This window comes from Toxotes jaculatrix, chromosome 18 (assembly GCF_017976425.1).
Source record: "Toxotes jaculatrix isolate fToxJac2 chromosome 18, fToxJac2.pri, whole genome shotgun sequence".
In the NCBI taxonomy this organism is placed as follows: domain Eukaryota; kingdom Metazoa; phylum Chordata; class Actinopteri; family Toxotidae; genus Toxotes; species Toxotes jaculatrix.
Window position 1 is genome coordinate 16,120,955 of NC_054411.1, and position 15,329 is coordinate 16,136,283.

The 15,329-nt window shown below is 39.9% G+C and overlaps 1 protein-coding gene across 2 annotated transcripts; it reads left to right on the forward strand.

Annotated features, from left to right (window-relative positions):
- The first annotated feature begins 1,115 nt into the window (after nucleotides 1–1,115).
- On the forward strand, nucleotides 1,116–15,180 carry LOC121197887 (zinc finger CCCH domain-containing protein 7B-like). Of its 2 annotated transcripts, none has more exons than XM_041061635.1 (23): nucleotides 1,116–1,354; nucleotides 1,651–1,718; nucleotides 1,850–1,886; nucleotides 2,753–2,950; nucleotides 5,483–5,641; nucleotides 6,018–6,098; nucleotides 6,401–6,460; nucleotides 6,697–6,721; nucleotides 6,864–6,994; nucleotides 7,335–7,950; nucleotides 8,163–8,224; nucleotides 8,335–8,428; nucleotides 8,657–8,818; nucleotides 9,832–10,046; nucleotides 10,795–10,895; nucleotides 11,038–11,219; nucleotides 11,428–11,513; nucleotides 11,792–11,973; nucleotides 12,221–12,326; nucleotides 12,560–12,668; nucleotides 12,957–13,093; nucleotides 13,229–13,398; nucleotides 14,317–15,180. In XM_041061635.1, the coding sequence occupies exons 2-23, from the start codon at nucleotides 1,660–1,662 to the stop codon at nucleotides 14,495–14,497; spliced, it is 3,153 nt and encodes a 1,050-aa protein (XP_040917569.1). In that variant the 5' UTR covers nucleotides 1,116–1,354; nucleotides 1,651–1,659; the 3' UTR covers nucleotides 14,498–15,180. The 2 variants fall into 2 exon arrangements, with proteins under 2 accessions (XP_040917569.1, XP_040917570.1); XM_041061636.1 differs by lacking the exon at nucleotides 1,116–1,354 and adding an exon at nucleotides 1,392–1,480.
- The last annotated feature ends 149 nt before the right edge of the window (nucleotides 15,181–15,329 follow it).

The window sequence follows — 15,329 nt, forward strand, 5'->3', positions numbered from 1 at the left end:
TTGCTGGGGAACTAAATCCAAAGAAACATGATTATAGAGGAGTTTAACAGAAGCCAATAGAGGTCAGAAGAGAGCTGTAAATGACAAACTCCAGGTCCAGCATCCAAAATGAAACTGAGTGAAGACCAGGTAAAATAAATGAAAACTGAAAACTACCGAAAACCAGTTCTTATTCATGTTTAGTGTTGGGGAAATGCTATCTCTCTTCTCCCCGACTTGATTAATAAGAAGGGATCACTGAACCTCAAATTCTTCAATTTAAAATACACTTTATTCATACAAAGTATATATGGGTAATTCAGATGCAGATATCTGGAGACCTGTGACACACACACTCTGTACCTTCTGTCACAGATCTAAAGAAACAGTTCAGAACAGCTCATTTTATATCATAAGTAACCCCCCCCCCCCCCATTGCACACCAAGAATCTGACCCCCTAGGTTCAATTACTTTACAACTGTTTACCAAACCCTTTTACAGTTTATGACACCATTTGCAGGTCAACCTTGCATGACCTAACACAACTGGTCGGACAGTCAACAACTTAGCCTTCCTATGACCCCACATTAGTCATCACAGTTTGGGCTGAGGGGAAATATTACATTCATTCATGTTAATAAATAAATGTAAAAAAAATCCTAAAATTGGTTTATTCATAAATTTAAAAATTACTTTATGGATGCTAGCACACACATCAACCAATACAATAATCAAGTTGTTCTGTGTCTCATTTGTAATTTCTGTCATCCTTCAGCCTTTCTTCTGTTTCTGTGAATGGTTCTTGAAATGTAAAGGATTTTGCTACAAAAATAATTTTGTTATTCATGTGATTTATTTGGAAACCGGATTTACTGATCCACTGAATGAAAATATATTTTGTTTTAACTTTATTTACTCATTTGTGCAATTGCTTGTTTATTTTTGTTAAAGGTTGTTGGTTGTTGTTGTTAGTGTTTCCATAAAAACTGTGTCAAATAAAGTTCAAATTGTGTATGAATTTATTGCATGGCTGCACAGAGCAAGCTGTAGGTGGTGTTTGCATGCAGGAAGTGGTGCCTGAGAGACTCTACTCAGGGCTGTGAAGCTCAGAGTATCATTAAAGGGCCAGTGTAGAGACTTGCAGCTGCTTCATGGACGTACTGGAGCTGCTGGGAATCGAAACTTAACCGGGGACTTCGCGGGTTTCCTTCCTCCTCGGTTGTTTATCATTATTAACGCGACTGCTCTCGGCTGCTAACAGTCTTTTCTGCCCGGACCCATCCTCCCCTCCCCCGGTCCTCTTTCCCACCTCGGACTCAGCATGACACGCTTTTAGATTTTGGTTCGGTTCAATGAACTTCCTCACTTCATCAGGTAGGTGTGTTTGAAGTCAGCCCAGTCGCGCCATGATACAGCCGGGGGAACATGTAGGGTCAGGGGCTTGTATGCTGGATGGTAAACTTGGGGCTTTAGTGCTGAATGATCATAAACACGGGCTCTGTGAGTGTATTTGGTGTCTTTGCACGATGTGACAAAGAGGTTTTTGTCTCTTGCTTTCTACTTTCTGAAGGAAGTGGGCGTACATAATCTACATTTCATAGCCGCTGTCAAAATAACATCAGTCGGGCTTTGCTAGTGATCCACTTGTGCTCTGTTTGTCTTCTTCCTAGTGAACAAGCATGGACCCTGCCAGGCAGAAACGCAAGGAGGAGATAAGCAAAGCTCTGACATTTATACAGTGAGTTGTTTTTTTTGTTTGTTTTTAATTTGAGGGCCCTGACAGAAAGTGAAACCTGGCCTGCCTCTGAGTGACTCATATCCTTTATAACTAAACTGTGTAAGTAAGCATATTTACTTTTTCTGTTCAAGGTCTTCCCTGGCTTATCCAGAGCCTGAACACTACCAGGTACCAGCTGTTATTACAAACACAATGTTATGTCTGTCTCTGCTGCCTTTTCCCCTTTGCACTCTTGGTTTCCATGCGTTTTATTTACCATCGCTTGTTCATGAATTGTTGCCAAACTCCCAGTGTGCCTTCTGGTTTGCCTCACCCTGAAACTCTTGTGTCATCTTTCTGTTCATTCTTGGCTCCATGTAAAATGAAACTCCTGTCTGCACGGACGCAGAAGCTGCCCTTTGCAGCTTGGTTCAAAGTAATATAGCCTGGACGACATCAAACTTTAATTTGTCCAGTAGTTTAGAAAAAGCCTACAAAACCAGTGACATTCCCATCAGTCTAGCTGTGCCTAATACAGCCTCACACAGCCGTTAACATGGCTGTACTGTAGAAACTGTTGATAAACTGTTGATATTCTTTCTTACTTTGGAGTTATGATGATCACGTGATTGTTACGATGACTTCATGGCCAGTAGGAACAGGAGGAACGAAGACAACAATAATAATATTAATAACTTTCAACCTACATAGAGGCATGAGAGTTCTGTATTAAGACAGACCTAAAAAAAAAAAAAAAGAAAAAAGAGAGATCTGGATGTACAGAACTGGACAGACTGGCAATATTGCCGATATCAGGGATGAAATGAATAGTTAAAGTATGAATGCTGATATTTTCTTGCACTCTGAGGTCTCTGCACTCTGTGTTCTGTCATGATTAGCTTGTGTGTTTTGTAGTTTCCTTTCTTTTCTTAACCACTTAATGTTTGTGGCCGTCACTGCATTCTCAGAGCCATTGTGCTTATTATCCATCCACATGTGCACTGTGACCATACCCAAAATGTAAAATCATCCCTGCTTTCTTTTCCTTCTCCCAGGACTTCCTGACCCAATTAGTGTGCAACCTGCTCGATGAGGGCAACGCCTTGTTCAGAGACAGAGAGTGGGACCAGGCTGTGAGAGAGTTCAGTGAAGGCCTGAACGTCTCATGCTATGCTGCAGGAGAGGACATCCAGATCCCTGAAGTTTTGCTGGAAAGCCTATATGTCAACCGGGCTACAGCCTACTACAGTCTGGTGAGATACGTTTGGTCCTGTGTTTATCTTGTGGCAAACACTTCTACACACCCAAACCTGAGTGTGAGTCATTCGACTGTGGAGCCAGATAAAAATGAATCAGCCCATAATAATAATAAAAATAATTACTGGTTGAAGTAATTTTTTAGCCTCCTTCAAAGTTTTATCTTAAATATCCAGTATCATGCCAGTGGTTAGTCTGCTACACTTAATACAACATAACTTTATCAGAAATATGTTTGAACAGACCTGTATAATTAGACTCTTTTCTGTCATGTTGTGATACTTTTTAAATGAACTGGCACCAGATCTTGTTGAGACATTAAAGGTTGCCAGATGATGTGTCATAATGACTTTGGTGACTGACTTTTCCTCTTGTTCCACCAGCAATTTCTTGCGTAATGCCTGAGTATATTGGATGGATTTCCAATTTAAAAAAAAAAATTGGTACAGGAGATAGCTTTGATTTGTGGCAACTATTATTCAATTCATTGATTAGTTGATCCACTGAAAAAACAATCAGCAACTATTTTGGTAATTGATCAACTGCAAAAATATCAAAATGCTGTTTTCAGCCTCTTAAATATGATGTTCTGCTTTTCTCTCTTTTATATTGCAGTAAACTGAATATCTTTGGGGTTTGGACTGTTGTTCAGACAAAACAAGACCTTTTAAGATGTCATTGTGATGGAAATATTGTTAGCTGGTTAACTCATTTCAGGAGACCCAGATGCTTAAGCAGAAGAATTTATTGAAACTCGACTGAGGAGAGTAGAGATGAGTAATACTAGTTAACGCTGTGTAATGCCACCCAATTCTGAAGGTTATCTTCCTTGCAGGGCATATTTAAACCTATACAAAACTTACTACAAGTCCAAATAAGGACATTCTTCATGGGACAACAGTACCTCTCAGTACACGTGTGAAGATTCTATTGGTACAAAATGCCAAACATTAAATCACGCCCACCTAAGTCACGCTGTATATTTCATACAACACTTTCCCAAGGAATGTCTGTATCTCGGAGCTGAAAGGCCTCTGTGTTATTACTGTGCACTCCCTCAACCAGAGGCTCAGTCCATCATATCTTTACGACCTTGGTTTGTCATGGCAGCTGCTATGAAGTACTGGGCCGGCTTGACTCTATCATTGTATCCCTGAGACAGACAACAGCCAAAAGACAGACCTTAAGAACTAAAGAAGGAGCAATTACTTCAGAGGCCCCCCATCATCACTAACTAACTACCATTATAACCACCCAGGGTCAGGTCAGGATAACCTTCAGAGTTGAAGTAACAAATACACTGCTCCAAAAAATTAAAGGAACACTTTTTAATCAGAGTATAGCATCAAGTCAGTTAAACTTCTGGGATATTGATCTGGTCAGGTAAGCAGCAGAGGGGGTTGTTAATCAGTTTCAGCTGCTTTGGTGTTAATGAAATGAACAACAGGTGCACCAAAGGGGCAACAATGAGACAACCCCCACAGGCAGTCCAACTCCTCCAGGATGGCACATCAATACCTGCCATTGCCAGGTTTGCTGTGTCTCCTAGCACAGTCTCAAGAGCATTGAGGAGATTCCAGGACACAGGCAGTTACTCTAGGAGAGCTGGACAGGGCCGCCATCAGCAGGACCAGTATCTGCTCCTTTGTGCAAGTAGGAACAGGGTGAGCACTGCCAGAGCCCTACAAAATGACCTCCAGCAGGACACTGGTGTGAATGTCTCTGACCAAACAGTCAGAAACAGACTTCATGAGGGTAGCTTGAGCGCCTGGCGTCCTCTAGTGGGCCCTGTGCTCACTGCCCAGCAGCGTGGAGCTCGACTGGTATTTGCCATAGAACACCAGAATTGGCAGGTACGCCAATGCTGCCCTGTGCTTTTCACAGATGAGAGCAGGTTCACCCTGAGCACATGTGACAGACGTGAAAGGGTCTGGAGAAGCTGTGGAGAACGTTATGCTGCCTGTGCGTCTTCTATCATCCAAAAAAGGACTACTTAAAATAATTTGGTGATTTATATTTGAGTCAAAATTATACTTAGGTTGAAGAAATGCCTGGATTTATCTATAGAATGTTTATCTGATATTCCTAAGAGCAAATACTCCCGTGCTGGTACTGGGAAAACCAGAACCTTTGACCTGCAGCAGTCAACAGCAGTCTCTGATGGACTGATTGGCAAATAATGTTCGAGGCAAAACCATACCTTTTACATGTCCATACAGTCAAAATGGAATGGAGAGTTATCTGTAAATTTAAATAACATACATTAATTTCACATGCAAACAGTTGGAAGAGAAGGTATTAAGAAAAATGTGATAAAAAGTGTTGTCCACACATATTTCTACAGCTGCTAACAGCAGCACATTTAGAAATGTTTATCAGCAGCACCAGGTCCCTGAGCTTAAACCTGCATACCAAAGAAACACTCCTCAATAGCCGCTGCAAATTTTCTGCCTAAGTGATAAATTGATTTAATTGTACATTATTGTTACAGTATGAATTCTTTTGAACATTTTCCATGTTTTTTACAGGGTGAATATGATCAAGGTGTGAAGGACTGTGACAGAGCTCTTGAACTGTGTAAGGAAAGCCGCAAGGCCCTGTACAGAAAGGCACTTTGTTTGAAGGCACTTGAGAAGTACAAGGAGGCCTACAACTGCACCACGGACTGTCTGCTCATCACTCGTCTGGTAAGAGAAGGAGAGAATTGGGAGAGTCAATGCAAATAGTCTAAAGGCAAATCTGACATTTTCATGCAGAGGAGCACTGCTTCATTAAGTAAGAGCATGTTGGGTGATGTGGTAAGATTGTGGACGGAAGTTACCACTTTATTTGAAGAGTCTCAGCCACATTATGAGCATGGTATTTATTTATTTTTTGGTCAAAGCCAAAAAGATGATTATCCATCTCTTTTTAGCATTTACTACATGAACCTTAAGGCAATTTTCTTAGCAAGTTGAGATAAGCTGCTTTTGTGGATCAATTCCAGGAGAATAGTAAGTGGGATACGCTACATGTTAAATGTCACAGACTCATTCTTTTTTTTTTGGTGTTTACTCTTGACAGGATAAAGAGGTGAATGAACTCGCTCAGGAGCTGGCTATCCACCTGGGACTAAAAAATCGAAAACCTTATGTCAGCGCAAAGGTTGGTCAAATGATTATTGTTTAGATTTTATTTTTTTTATCGAGGAGTCCAAGTAAGTAATGTTAAAGGATTGTCTCAGTTTTTGGCTCAGTCATGGTCACACAGGATGCAATCTAGAGCATCCAGAGATATTAAAGAATTAGCTGCCATAATGAAATATACAGTAAAAAAAAGACACTTTTTTTCTCATGGTATAATAGTGTCATACTGCCTACCTATAACACACACGAGGTGCAAATTTGTCCTTAACTGGTCCTCGGTTTGCTGCTTCTGTCATATCCAGTTTATTTTGTCTTTTCCAGGAAGGTGCACTTATAACGAGAGGTGTTCCAAATGGAAACATGACGACTAAAGACATCAAGGCAAGTTCCACGCTGTCTCTAACATTTACCGCCATATATTACCAACATTTATTAACAAACATTTCTTAAATGAGAAAACCTTTCAGCTGACAATGATTTAGTATCACACAATCAGTGATTATGCATACTTTCCTGTTTTGGAAACATATTTGTGTTGTGTCTCAGGTGTTCTCAGATCCTCTTCCCAGGTGTTCATATTGATTTATTTTTTATTTTTTCCTCCTTCTCACCTCCAGGTGTCTGGTGCTAATTTAGGAAATGGTATGAATCCTCTGAGCGGCCTGTGAATTCTTGACTTTGACTTGATTAGAAGATCTGTTTTCATTATAAAGCACTTGAAAATTTGTTCAAAATAAATTATACATAAGAACTAAAAAAAAAATCCCCTCCTGCTTTTCTACAGTCAGCTTTCCCAGCATGCCTGCTGTCCCCTCAGTGCCTGATATTGTGGACACTTCGGAGGACTCTGAGGTAATGGGAGATGACTTAGACAGCCTGCTCGACTGCTTCCCTACTGAGGAGGAGTCAACCAAGGTAAAAATCTGTTTTGCAACTCAAGGCAATGTGTTGGTCAATCACTTTCATTCAAGCACACATGTAAGCCCTAAAACTGATCTAGGAAGTCCATTTGTGCAATTTAATAAATATTTACAAAATGAGTAGTTGTATTTCACTTAATTTATATTGTGAATAAATAAGTGAAATCAGAATCATGTTGATGTTGCCAAGCTATTGTCAGCAAACATCCATCAAAACCTTCAAATCTAATCATCTTTATGGGGAATTGTGGCATTTTGTTTATAGTTTCTTCTTTTTTTTAACACACTAATTTCACTCAGGTTTCTTACTCTATGTTTTCCAAACTCACATCCAGGCAGCATTCTCAGTTCCCAGCAGGACATCCACTTCTGCACACATAGTTCCTTTGGTCCTGCCTGCCCCAACACCTCAGCTACCCCCAGCCTTCTTCAACTCAGCCATCAGCCAGCTCAACTCCCTGGATTCCTTTTCAGATGTTGGGCACAGCACTACCACTGCAGCACTGGATAGCCTGGATGACCTCTTGACCTCACAGAATCTAGATGCCTTAGACAACTTCTCTGGAACTAAAGGTGGCGCTGGTGCTCCAAATTTAGGACAGACCTCTGCAGTGCTGGACACCCTGGATGGCCTTGATTCCTTGGATGACTTCTTGGATACAACACCAAGTGCTGCTGCTGTTGTGGAAGTTATTAAATCCAAAACGGAACTGGAATCAGTAGAAAAGTCCCTGGATGATTTGCTAGATGAACTAGATCCCCTGGAGACGGTCTCTGATCCAGCGGGTCAGAATGGTGATGTCCCTACAATAGGTGTGAAAGCTGTGGACCAGCTTGACTCCCTCGATGTCCTGGATTCGTTTCCCTCAGTGGAAGGTGTCAGGGCGGCTTTGCCAACAGTTTCCATTGGGGGAACAGGCCTGGACTCGCTGTCCGATTTCAACTCAACTGGTGATTATGATTTATTGGCAACTTAATATATTATTGGCAAAGTATGAGGCCTGTTCTTTTAGATGTCACAATGGCTAATAGATACAGAGTTACATAAGAAGCGTATGATACAGGCACAGTGGTGTTTGTTCATGTTTAGTCCATTTAGCACAGTGTGTACACAGGTACAGGTATACATAATTTGTAACTGATTGTCTCTTATTGCTCCTCAGGTATCCTGGGCTCTCACACTGCTGCAGCTCCTGTAATGCAATCTCCAAAGGATAACTACAGAGTAAGACTAATTATCCAGCTCATGTTCCCAGGTGTTTTTTTTTTTTTTTTTTTTTTTTTTTCGGTTTTGTTAGCATTAACTGAAACCTTGTTCTTACTGTGGCAATAAAGGAGAGAAAAGACCAAGCACCAGTTGCAGCTTCTCACCCCCTGTCCTCCACCCATGAGTTCCTGCAGGCCTGCTCTGCCTGTTTCCCTCGGGAAGGTATGTTAACGCGTCACGCCTTTCTCAGACTAACTGTAATCATTATTTTAAAAAATCATAATGTCCCTGATATGTTTTGCAAGGGGCAGATCATTCAGATTCATTTGTAGATTTTCAGAAATGTACATGTTCGGTAGGAGAAACATCAACTCCTGCTTCTCGTCCTATTGAATATCTACAATGTGTAACTAAAAATATTTTGTATGTTTGTGCAACTTTTGTTTTCAGGTGTAGGGATATATAGTTTTGTTCACAAGCCAGACCTGGTTCACCGCTGTAAGCAAGACATTCTGTTATGTAGACGAAAGGCAGAGAATCCTTCAGAGTGGACCAGAGTGCGGCGGATTCCTCCCTGCACGTCCTTCAAAGGGCCCTTTGTGCTTTGCAGAGGTAAGGGTCTCAAAATCAAATAGATGAATGATATCAGGATTTCTTCTGTTTGTCGATATTCATTGTTCATCGCTCGTTATTTTAGTTAAGCCAGTTTGTAAAATAAAATATTTTTTTAAAAAGCTGAACAGAGGCACAGTCTCTTCAGACAGCCAGAGTCAGAAATGAATATGAATGTTTTATGGTATTTGACAAGCTAATTCCTTTGACGGACCTTTGGAATATAAAGAGTTCATGTCTCAGGATATTGCACTTGAAGTTCAGGTCCAACATTTCTCGTATTTTATGGCCTGGCTGGACTGTTGGTCTGATCTTGAGATGGAAATGATACTTCATGATCTGTTGTCAGGCTGCACAACAGAGAACTCACCAGCTCTGCTGTGCTGTTTGAACAGCTATTGCGATGTCTGAGTTTCAGTCCTGATGCTAAAATGATTCCTTAGATTAAGAATTATAAACACGTATTCCTACATTACAACAATTTTTAGCCATGCTAAAATAAGCCAAAGTTCTCAAATGCTGTCTAAACACAAGCAGTTGCACAAAACACTTACTAAAGAAAATATAGTCATTATAAATATAGTCATTATAATTTGATACAGTCCATTAGCCTAGAAATGAGGAAGTTTACGAACCCTTTTTTTTATAGTATCACTGTAACTTTTTTTATAGTTACAGTGTCTTCCTTTAATCATGTGACCGTCTCTTTCATCATACTTTGTGGTTGTGTGTGGGAAGGCAGTTTGGATTTGGAAGCATCAGGTGTTCTTGATATGACTTGGCAGTTTTGGAAACTTACCCAGTGTTTGACTTTTTCCCATACGAGCAAGGCAACTTTCTGCAACACTGATTGGTCAGAAACAGTGGAGTGTGAGGGAACTGGAGACGAATGGGTTCAGGAAAATAGTCATGTCAATCACTTATTAACTACAGCTGTGCAGTTAAAGAGGGAACTTAAATTAAAATGAGTGATTAATGTGACTGAGCTATTGTGTATTGTCTGACATGTTTAGAGCTGCTGAAGTCTGGGGATTTGGGCATGTGTAAGTATGGAGAGAAATGTACTTTTGCCTACAACCAGTTGGAGATCGATGTTTGGACAGAGGAGAGAAAGGGGACACTGGACAGAAGCCTGCTGTTTGATACAGCAGCTGCCAAACTGAACCCTGTACACAGCGTCATAAGGCTTCTACAGGAACACAAGGGCACGTTCATATTCCTCTGTCAGGTCAGTGGACTTATTCAGTTCCTCATGTCTGTTTTTCCTATTGTTGCTATAATATATATTTAAAATTATTTTATTGTTCTCTTTTATGTTCTAATATTTATTAAACTGCTGTTTTCTAACGTATATACAGTATATTACTGTTCTTTTTTTCTTTAAGTGATATTTTAAACAACTTCCAGCTATGAAGAAGATATTGTCCAAAATAAAAGAAGACATTAAACAATAAAGAAGAAATAATGTTACGCAGATTATAATGCATAGTATCCTAATATAACGAAAGAATGTGAATTAATAAATTACAAATAAAAAGTGGAATGAATTTTACATTTCTTACCGTGCTTTACAGTGGTTAGGAGAGCACCACCAAGCTTATTAACAGACAGACACAAAAATCCAACTGGAACTGAAACTGGAACTGAAAAGTCAGTCATAATGTTGACTTTAATATTATTAATGTTTGCCCTGATTAATTACCAACAGTTATGTAGTAAATCCTTAACTCTAGAATCCCAGAAAGTACCAGTTGCCATCGTTCTGTCCTTGTTACACCTAAATCTGTCTCTTGAACATTTACACCGTAGTTGTCTTTATCAGATTCATTCATTAACATTCATTTATTAAAGCATTCATCCTGTTAATTGACAAATGTTTTTGTCTTTTTTTTTTTGTTCCTTCCTGTCCTGTTGTTGGTGTCCTGTTGTTTCTTTTTGTTTCTCCTCCTTTTATTTTTGTCTTTCTGTCTCTCTAGGCATGCTATGACAGTAAACCTAGAATCATCAGTAAACGCTGCAGAGACAATCAGACCATCTGCTCTAACTTGGATGTTCGCCACAACTTTGATGCTAATAAGTGAGCGTGTTTACAATACGTGTGTCCCTGCGAGTCCATGTCCTCTTACCTTTGCTCATTTCACCCATACGCTGCCTCTTTAACTCTTGCACCTTTCTCTCGATATGAAACACACTTTGATTTCTCCCTCTGTGCCCGTCAGGTGCTTGGCATTTGTGGTGAGGACCCTGAATGTGAACTACAGAAAGGTCCGTCCGCTCAGCGTCCTGTGCCAGTTGGATTTGTGCCACCAAGCCATCCGGTACGGCTGCCAGAGAGAGGACAACTGTCGTCATGCCCACTCCATCATAGAGCTCAAAACCTGGAGGGTTCAGCGAGACACAGGTGCAGTCTATCAGACAACGCACGATAATGTTACTCAGTATCTCCTGGATGTGTAATTAGACAATACTAAAGTGTCCCATTAAAAAAAAAAAAAAAATCAAAATCATTCAAGCAGGAGAAAAGCAGAAGACTGCAGCAGCTTGTACTGTTTGTCTCCAAATGAATTACAACTTTTATTTCTGTTTATGTGCGTTTGTGTTATTTCCAGGTATCAGCCATGATGAGATTGTGAAAGTAGCCACAAAGTATTATGACAAACAGGAGCAAATCTCAAGCAAGCAGAAATGGAATAGAGTAAGAAACATTTTTTATTATTTTTATAGAAAGGACACAGTGTTTCTCCAGCACATAGCACGACTTGTGTTCTTACTTTTTCTAAATGTACTGAACTCACATGCTGAAGCAGTGAAAACCTGTGTAATTATTGTCTAACTTGTGTGATGAAACCTTTTTTTTTTTTTTTTTTTTTTTTTTTTAATTGTAATCTTTGAGATTTCTAGTTGATTTTGGAAGATGAGAAGTGAAATGTAAAGAAAAATGCTGTTATCTTTGTTATCATTTGATTTAAACAGTTATCTCCAGGGAGTAGTGGGATCAAACTGAAAGCAGGAGTTGGAGGAGGGGTTAAAGGAGGAGCAGCTGGGAAGAATTTGAACATGAAGATGAAGTTTGCCTGTGCTCAGTGCTGGCGAGATGGCCTGATCAGTGAACCAGACAAAGCCCTCAAGTATTGCACTGCCAAGGCCAGGCACGCGTGAGTGAAAATAACATGTCTGCATAGTTCTTCTACAAGTCCAGGAAATAGTGGAAAATGTATTTAATTTAAAATGTATGTTTCTTAAATTACAGAAGTTATCAATAAATGTAGCCATGTCATATAATCAGAGGAACAGTGAAATACCAAGAAGTAAAAATATCAAATCGTTGGTGCTTTCAGATGAATCTTCCAAAATTATAAATAAAACAAGTTAAACTACACTTTTTCTGTCCTTCCTCTTCAGGTGGACTAAAGACAGACGGGTACTGCTGGTCAAGTCCTTAGAGAGAAGTAAATGGGTTCAGGTCCGACCACTGCCACATGCCAAGAACTTCCCTGCACAGTATGATGTAGGTGTGCCTCCTCTGTCCTTATGTATTTTTGAATAATAGCTCTGGTTCATCTCAGAGATTTCCACACTGATGAGCGTTTCTTGTCATTAATGTTTGCTATACTTTATACATCTGGTGCTGTAAAACTTAAATTTGCTAGTTTGCCTGTTGTTGTTGATTATGGTGTCTCTTGAAAGCTTGTGCTGCATGTTGTTGCCTGTGTTAAACTGCATAAAGTGTTGTCTTTGCAGTTATGCACCCAGATTTTGGAGAAAAGGAAATGTAACTACACTGGGAACTGCACCTTTGCTCACAGTCAAGAGGAGAAGGAGATGTGGATGTATATGAAGAATAATGACTGTGAGTTATTAAAATCACTCAACAGTTCAGTTTGTATTAAATATTAAAGCAATATGGAAAAACCTACCTACCATAACAAAGCCCTGTTTGAAAATCTACTAGTGTATCTGGTCTGTCTGGCCTCATTTTGTTGTTTGGTGGTATCCATTCATGTGAACACTGTGACACCACATACATGCAGTGGAGATTAATACTTTTAACCTTCCTTATCTTAAATCAAAAAACTTTTGACACTATGCTTAAATATAGACACCTACAGTCTGAGATTGCCTTTATCTGTGCCTGTAGTGCGGGACATGCAGCAGATATACGACATGTGGCTGACATTAAGCACCCAAAACCGCCAAGTAGATGGAGCCACGCTCACCCAGCCGGTCCCAGAGGAGAAGTGTATTGTCATGCCAACTGACTATGCTGAACCAATGGTGGGTTTAAATTTTTTTTTTTTTTTTCAGTTCAATACAAAGATCAAAATCAGATCCACGGGCACCAAATCAAAACTTCCTGACTATTCATCTGTAAGAAGAAGATGACAACAATGCTTACTCTTTGTGTTTTAGACCAGCTTCCACTGCCGTCTGTGCGGTAAACACAGTAACAGTGAGCGGCAGTGGCAGAAGCACATCTCCTCTGAGAAGCACAAAGACCGAGTGTTCAGCTGTGAGGGAGAAGACGAGGTTCTGACGTGGAACTACCGTTTTCCTGGCACAAACTTTGAACTCTGCCCCAAGTAAGACAACTTTTCCTGGATCAGTGTTTGGATTCAGAAAATCATTCAGTGCTGAATTCAGCTGGTTAGGGATCCTGCATCAGAGGGTTGTTGGTCTGAATTCCAGGACGAGGTAGGGACGCGTTGACCACACAAAGCTCAGCACTCCTTGAAAATGTGTTGTTTCTTTTGCTGGCCTTCAGTGGTTTAACTTATCACCCTCCTGCAGTCATATAGAAGTACACTCCAGGGTGTGATAGTACACCGTCACGTAAGTGTTGGGTGTGGTCAGAAAAACAGAGTTGAAACTTTAAACAAGGAAGAAGAGTGAAACACTGCTGGCATTAAATTATCCTTTAACAAAAAATATTTCTAACTAGTTTCCAACTAGTCTGACTGGTACACTTAGCTGGAGTTGGCTGCTTCACAATGGGCCAATGCAACATGCAGAACTACTTTTGGTGTAAAACAGTTGGTGACTAGCTGGTGAACATAGTGGAACATTTTGCAACTAAACTACCAGATATTTTGCCCACGAGCTGGTGGAGACCAAAACAGAGCTAAGAAAAGCATAAATAAACTTCAACTTAAATTTATCAGCAAATATGCTAATCTTGCTCCCTCCATAAATAAGCAACTGGTTTCTAACACATTAGCCATATCAACTTTATACAGCGATAGTATGCCAGTGTTCTGTTTACAGCTTGTTGAACTGCCCTCCAGTGATTAAAAAAAAATCAGTTATAAAGGCTGAAATGTGTATGTGGCAGAAATGTGGCACGAAGAGCATTTAGTGTTGAACATACACAGATCTAAATTACAAGTTGGGAATTAAACACACGGTCAAAATATCCAGAGAACACTTTGTTATATTCAGACTGAAAATGAAAAAAATGTTAAATTTGAGGAAACATTTAGCTTCGTGTTCATGACTGACAGGTTGGACGGCGACTGCCCTGAGGGTGCGAGCTGCGACTACGCCCACAGCCTGGAGGAGCTGCAGGAGTGGATTGAGAGACGGGATTTCCTGCGACAGAAGCTGGCCAAAGCCAGGGAAGACATGCTCATCATGCCTGATGAGTATGACTTTGGGAAGTACAACTTTCTACTTCAGGACTGAGAAGAATTTACTTTTTGACCTTGCCATTTTTGTAACTGCCACACTAGCATATCAGTGTATTAGGAGTTTTCAAATCAAAACCAAATGATGTGATCAAACTAGTCATGTGTCCAGTTTGCCAAAAGATCACTTGAAATGTGAAGATATGTGTATTTAGATTTTCTTTCCCAAAATGCCATTTACATTTTCCATGTTCATGTTCAGCTAAGACATCAGTACCAACTACTCAATGCTGTGAAAGTGAGGCTTATTTTGGTGCCACTGAAAAACAGAGCAGACACAAACACACACTTTTAGAGAGCATTGATAGAGGGTATATATCTAACCATACATGCAGCTTTGTGTATGCTCAGATCCATGGGATGTTCACACAAGTCTTTGTTGAAGTGTTTTGTTCTTTTCCCTTCTGTTTAAGCAAGGACTGTATTAAGAGTGCTTTCGTTCCATAGCTCACTCAGAGAGAGGATATTCAAAGCCCTATCTGCATTATAATAATCCCACAAATGATTTTTCAAAGTCTCAACATTTAACACAAATGAAAATGGTGTTGCTCGGTTCCAATTTGTGCTCAAGCAAAGACATTTTTGTTTGGAGCATACGTGTGATTCTTTTTACTTACTTTTTTTTTTTTTTTTTTTTTTTAAATCAGAGAAAGGTTTTGTTAACTTGGCCAAACTGTTATTGATGAGACTAATAGTTTTGGTAATGGTATAACTGAATGAGAACTAAACCAAATGAATCACTGTAACCTCTGTAACAGGTTGAAGAAGACTATACAGTACAGGAATAGCTTGCAGAAAAGAAAGATAAACTCAGTACAGTTCATTATGTC

Bases quoted from the DNA above. Each gene is read 5' to 3' on its own strand.
- LOC121197887 (XM_041061635.1), top strand. From the start codon at position 1,660: ATGGACCCTGCCAGGCAGAAACGCAAGGAGGAGATAAGCAAAGCTCTG. The intron at 1,887-2,752 runs GTACCAGCTGTT...TCCTTCTCCCAG, and splicing joins CAGAGCCTGAACACTACCAG to GACTTCCTGACCCAATTAGT. The intron at 6,099-6,400 runs GTTGGTCAAATG...TGTCTTTTCCAG, and splicing joins AACCTTATGTCAGCGCAAAG to GAAGGTGCACTTATAACGAG.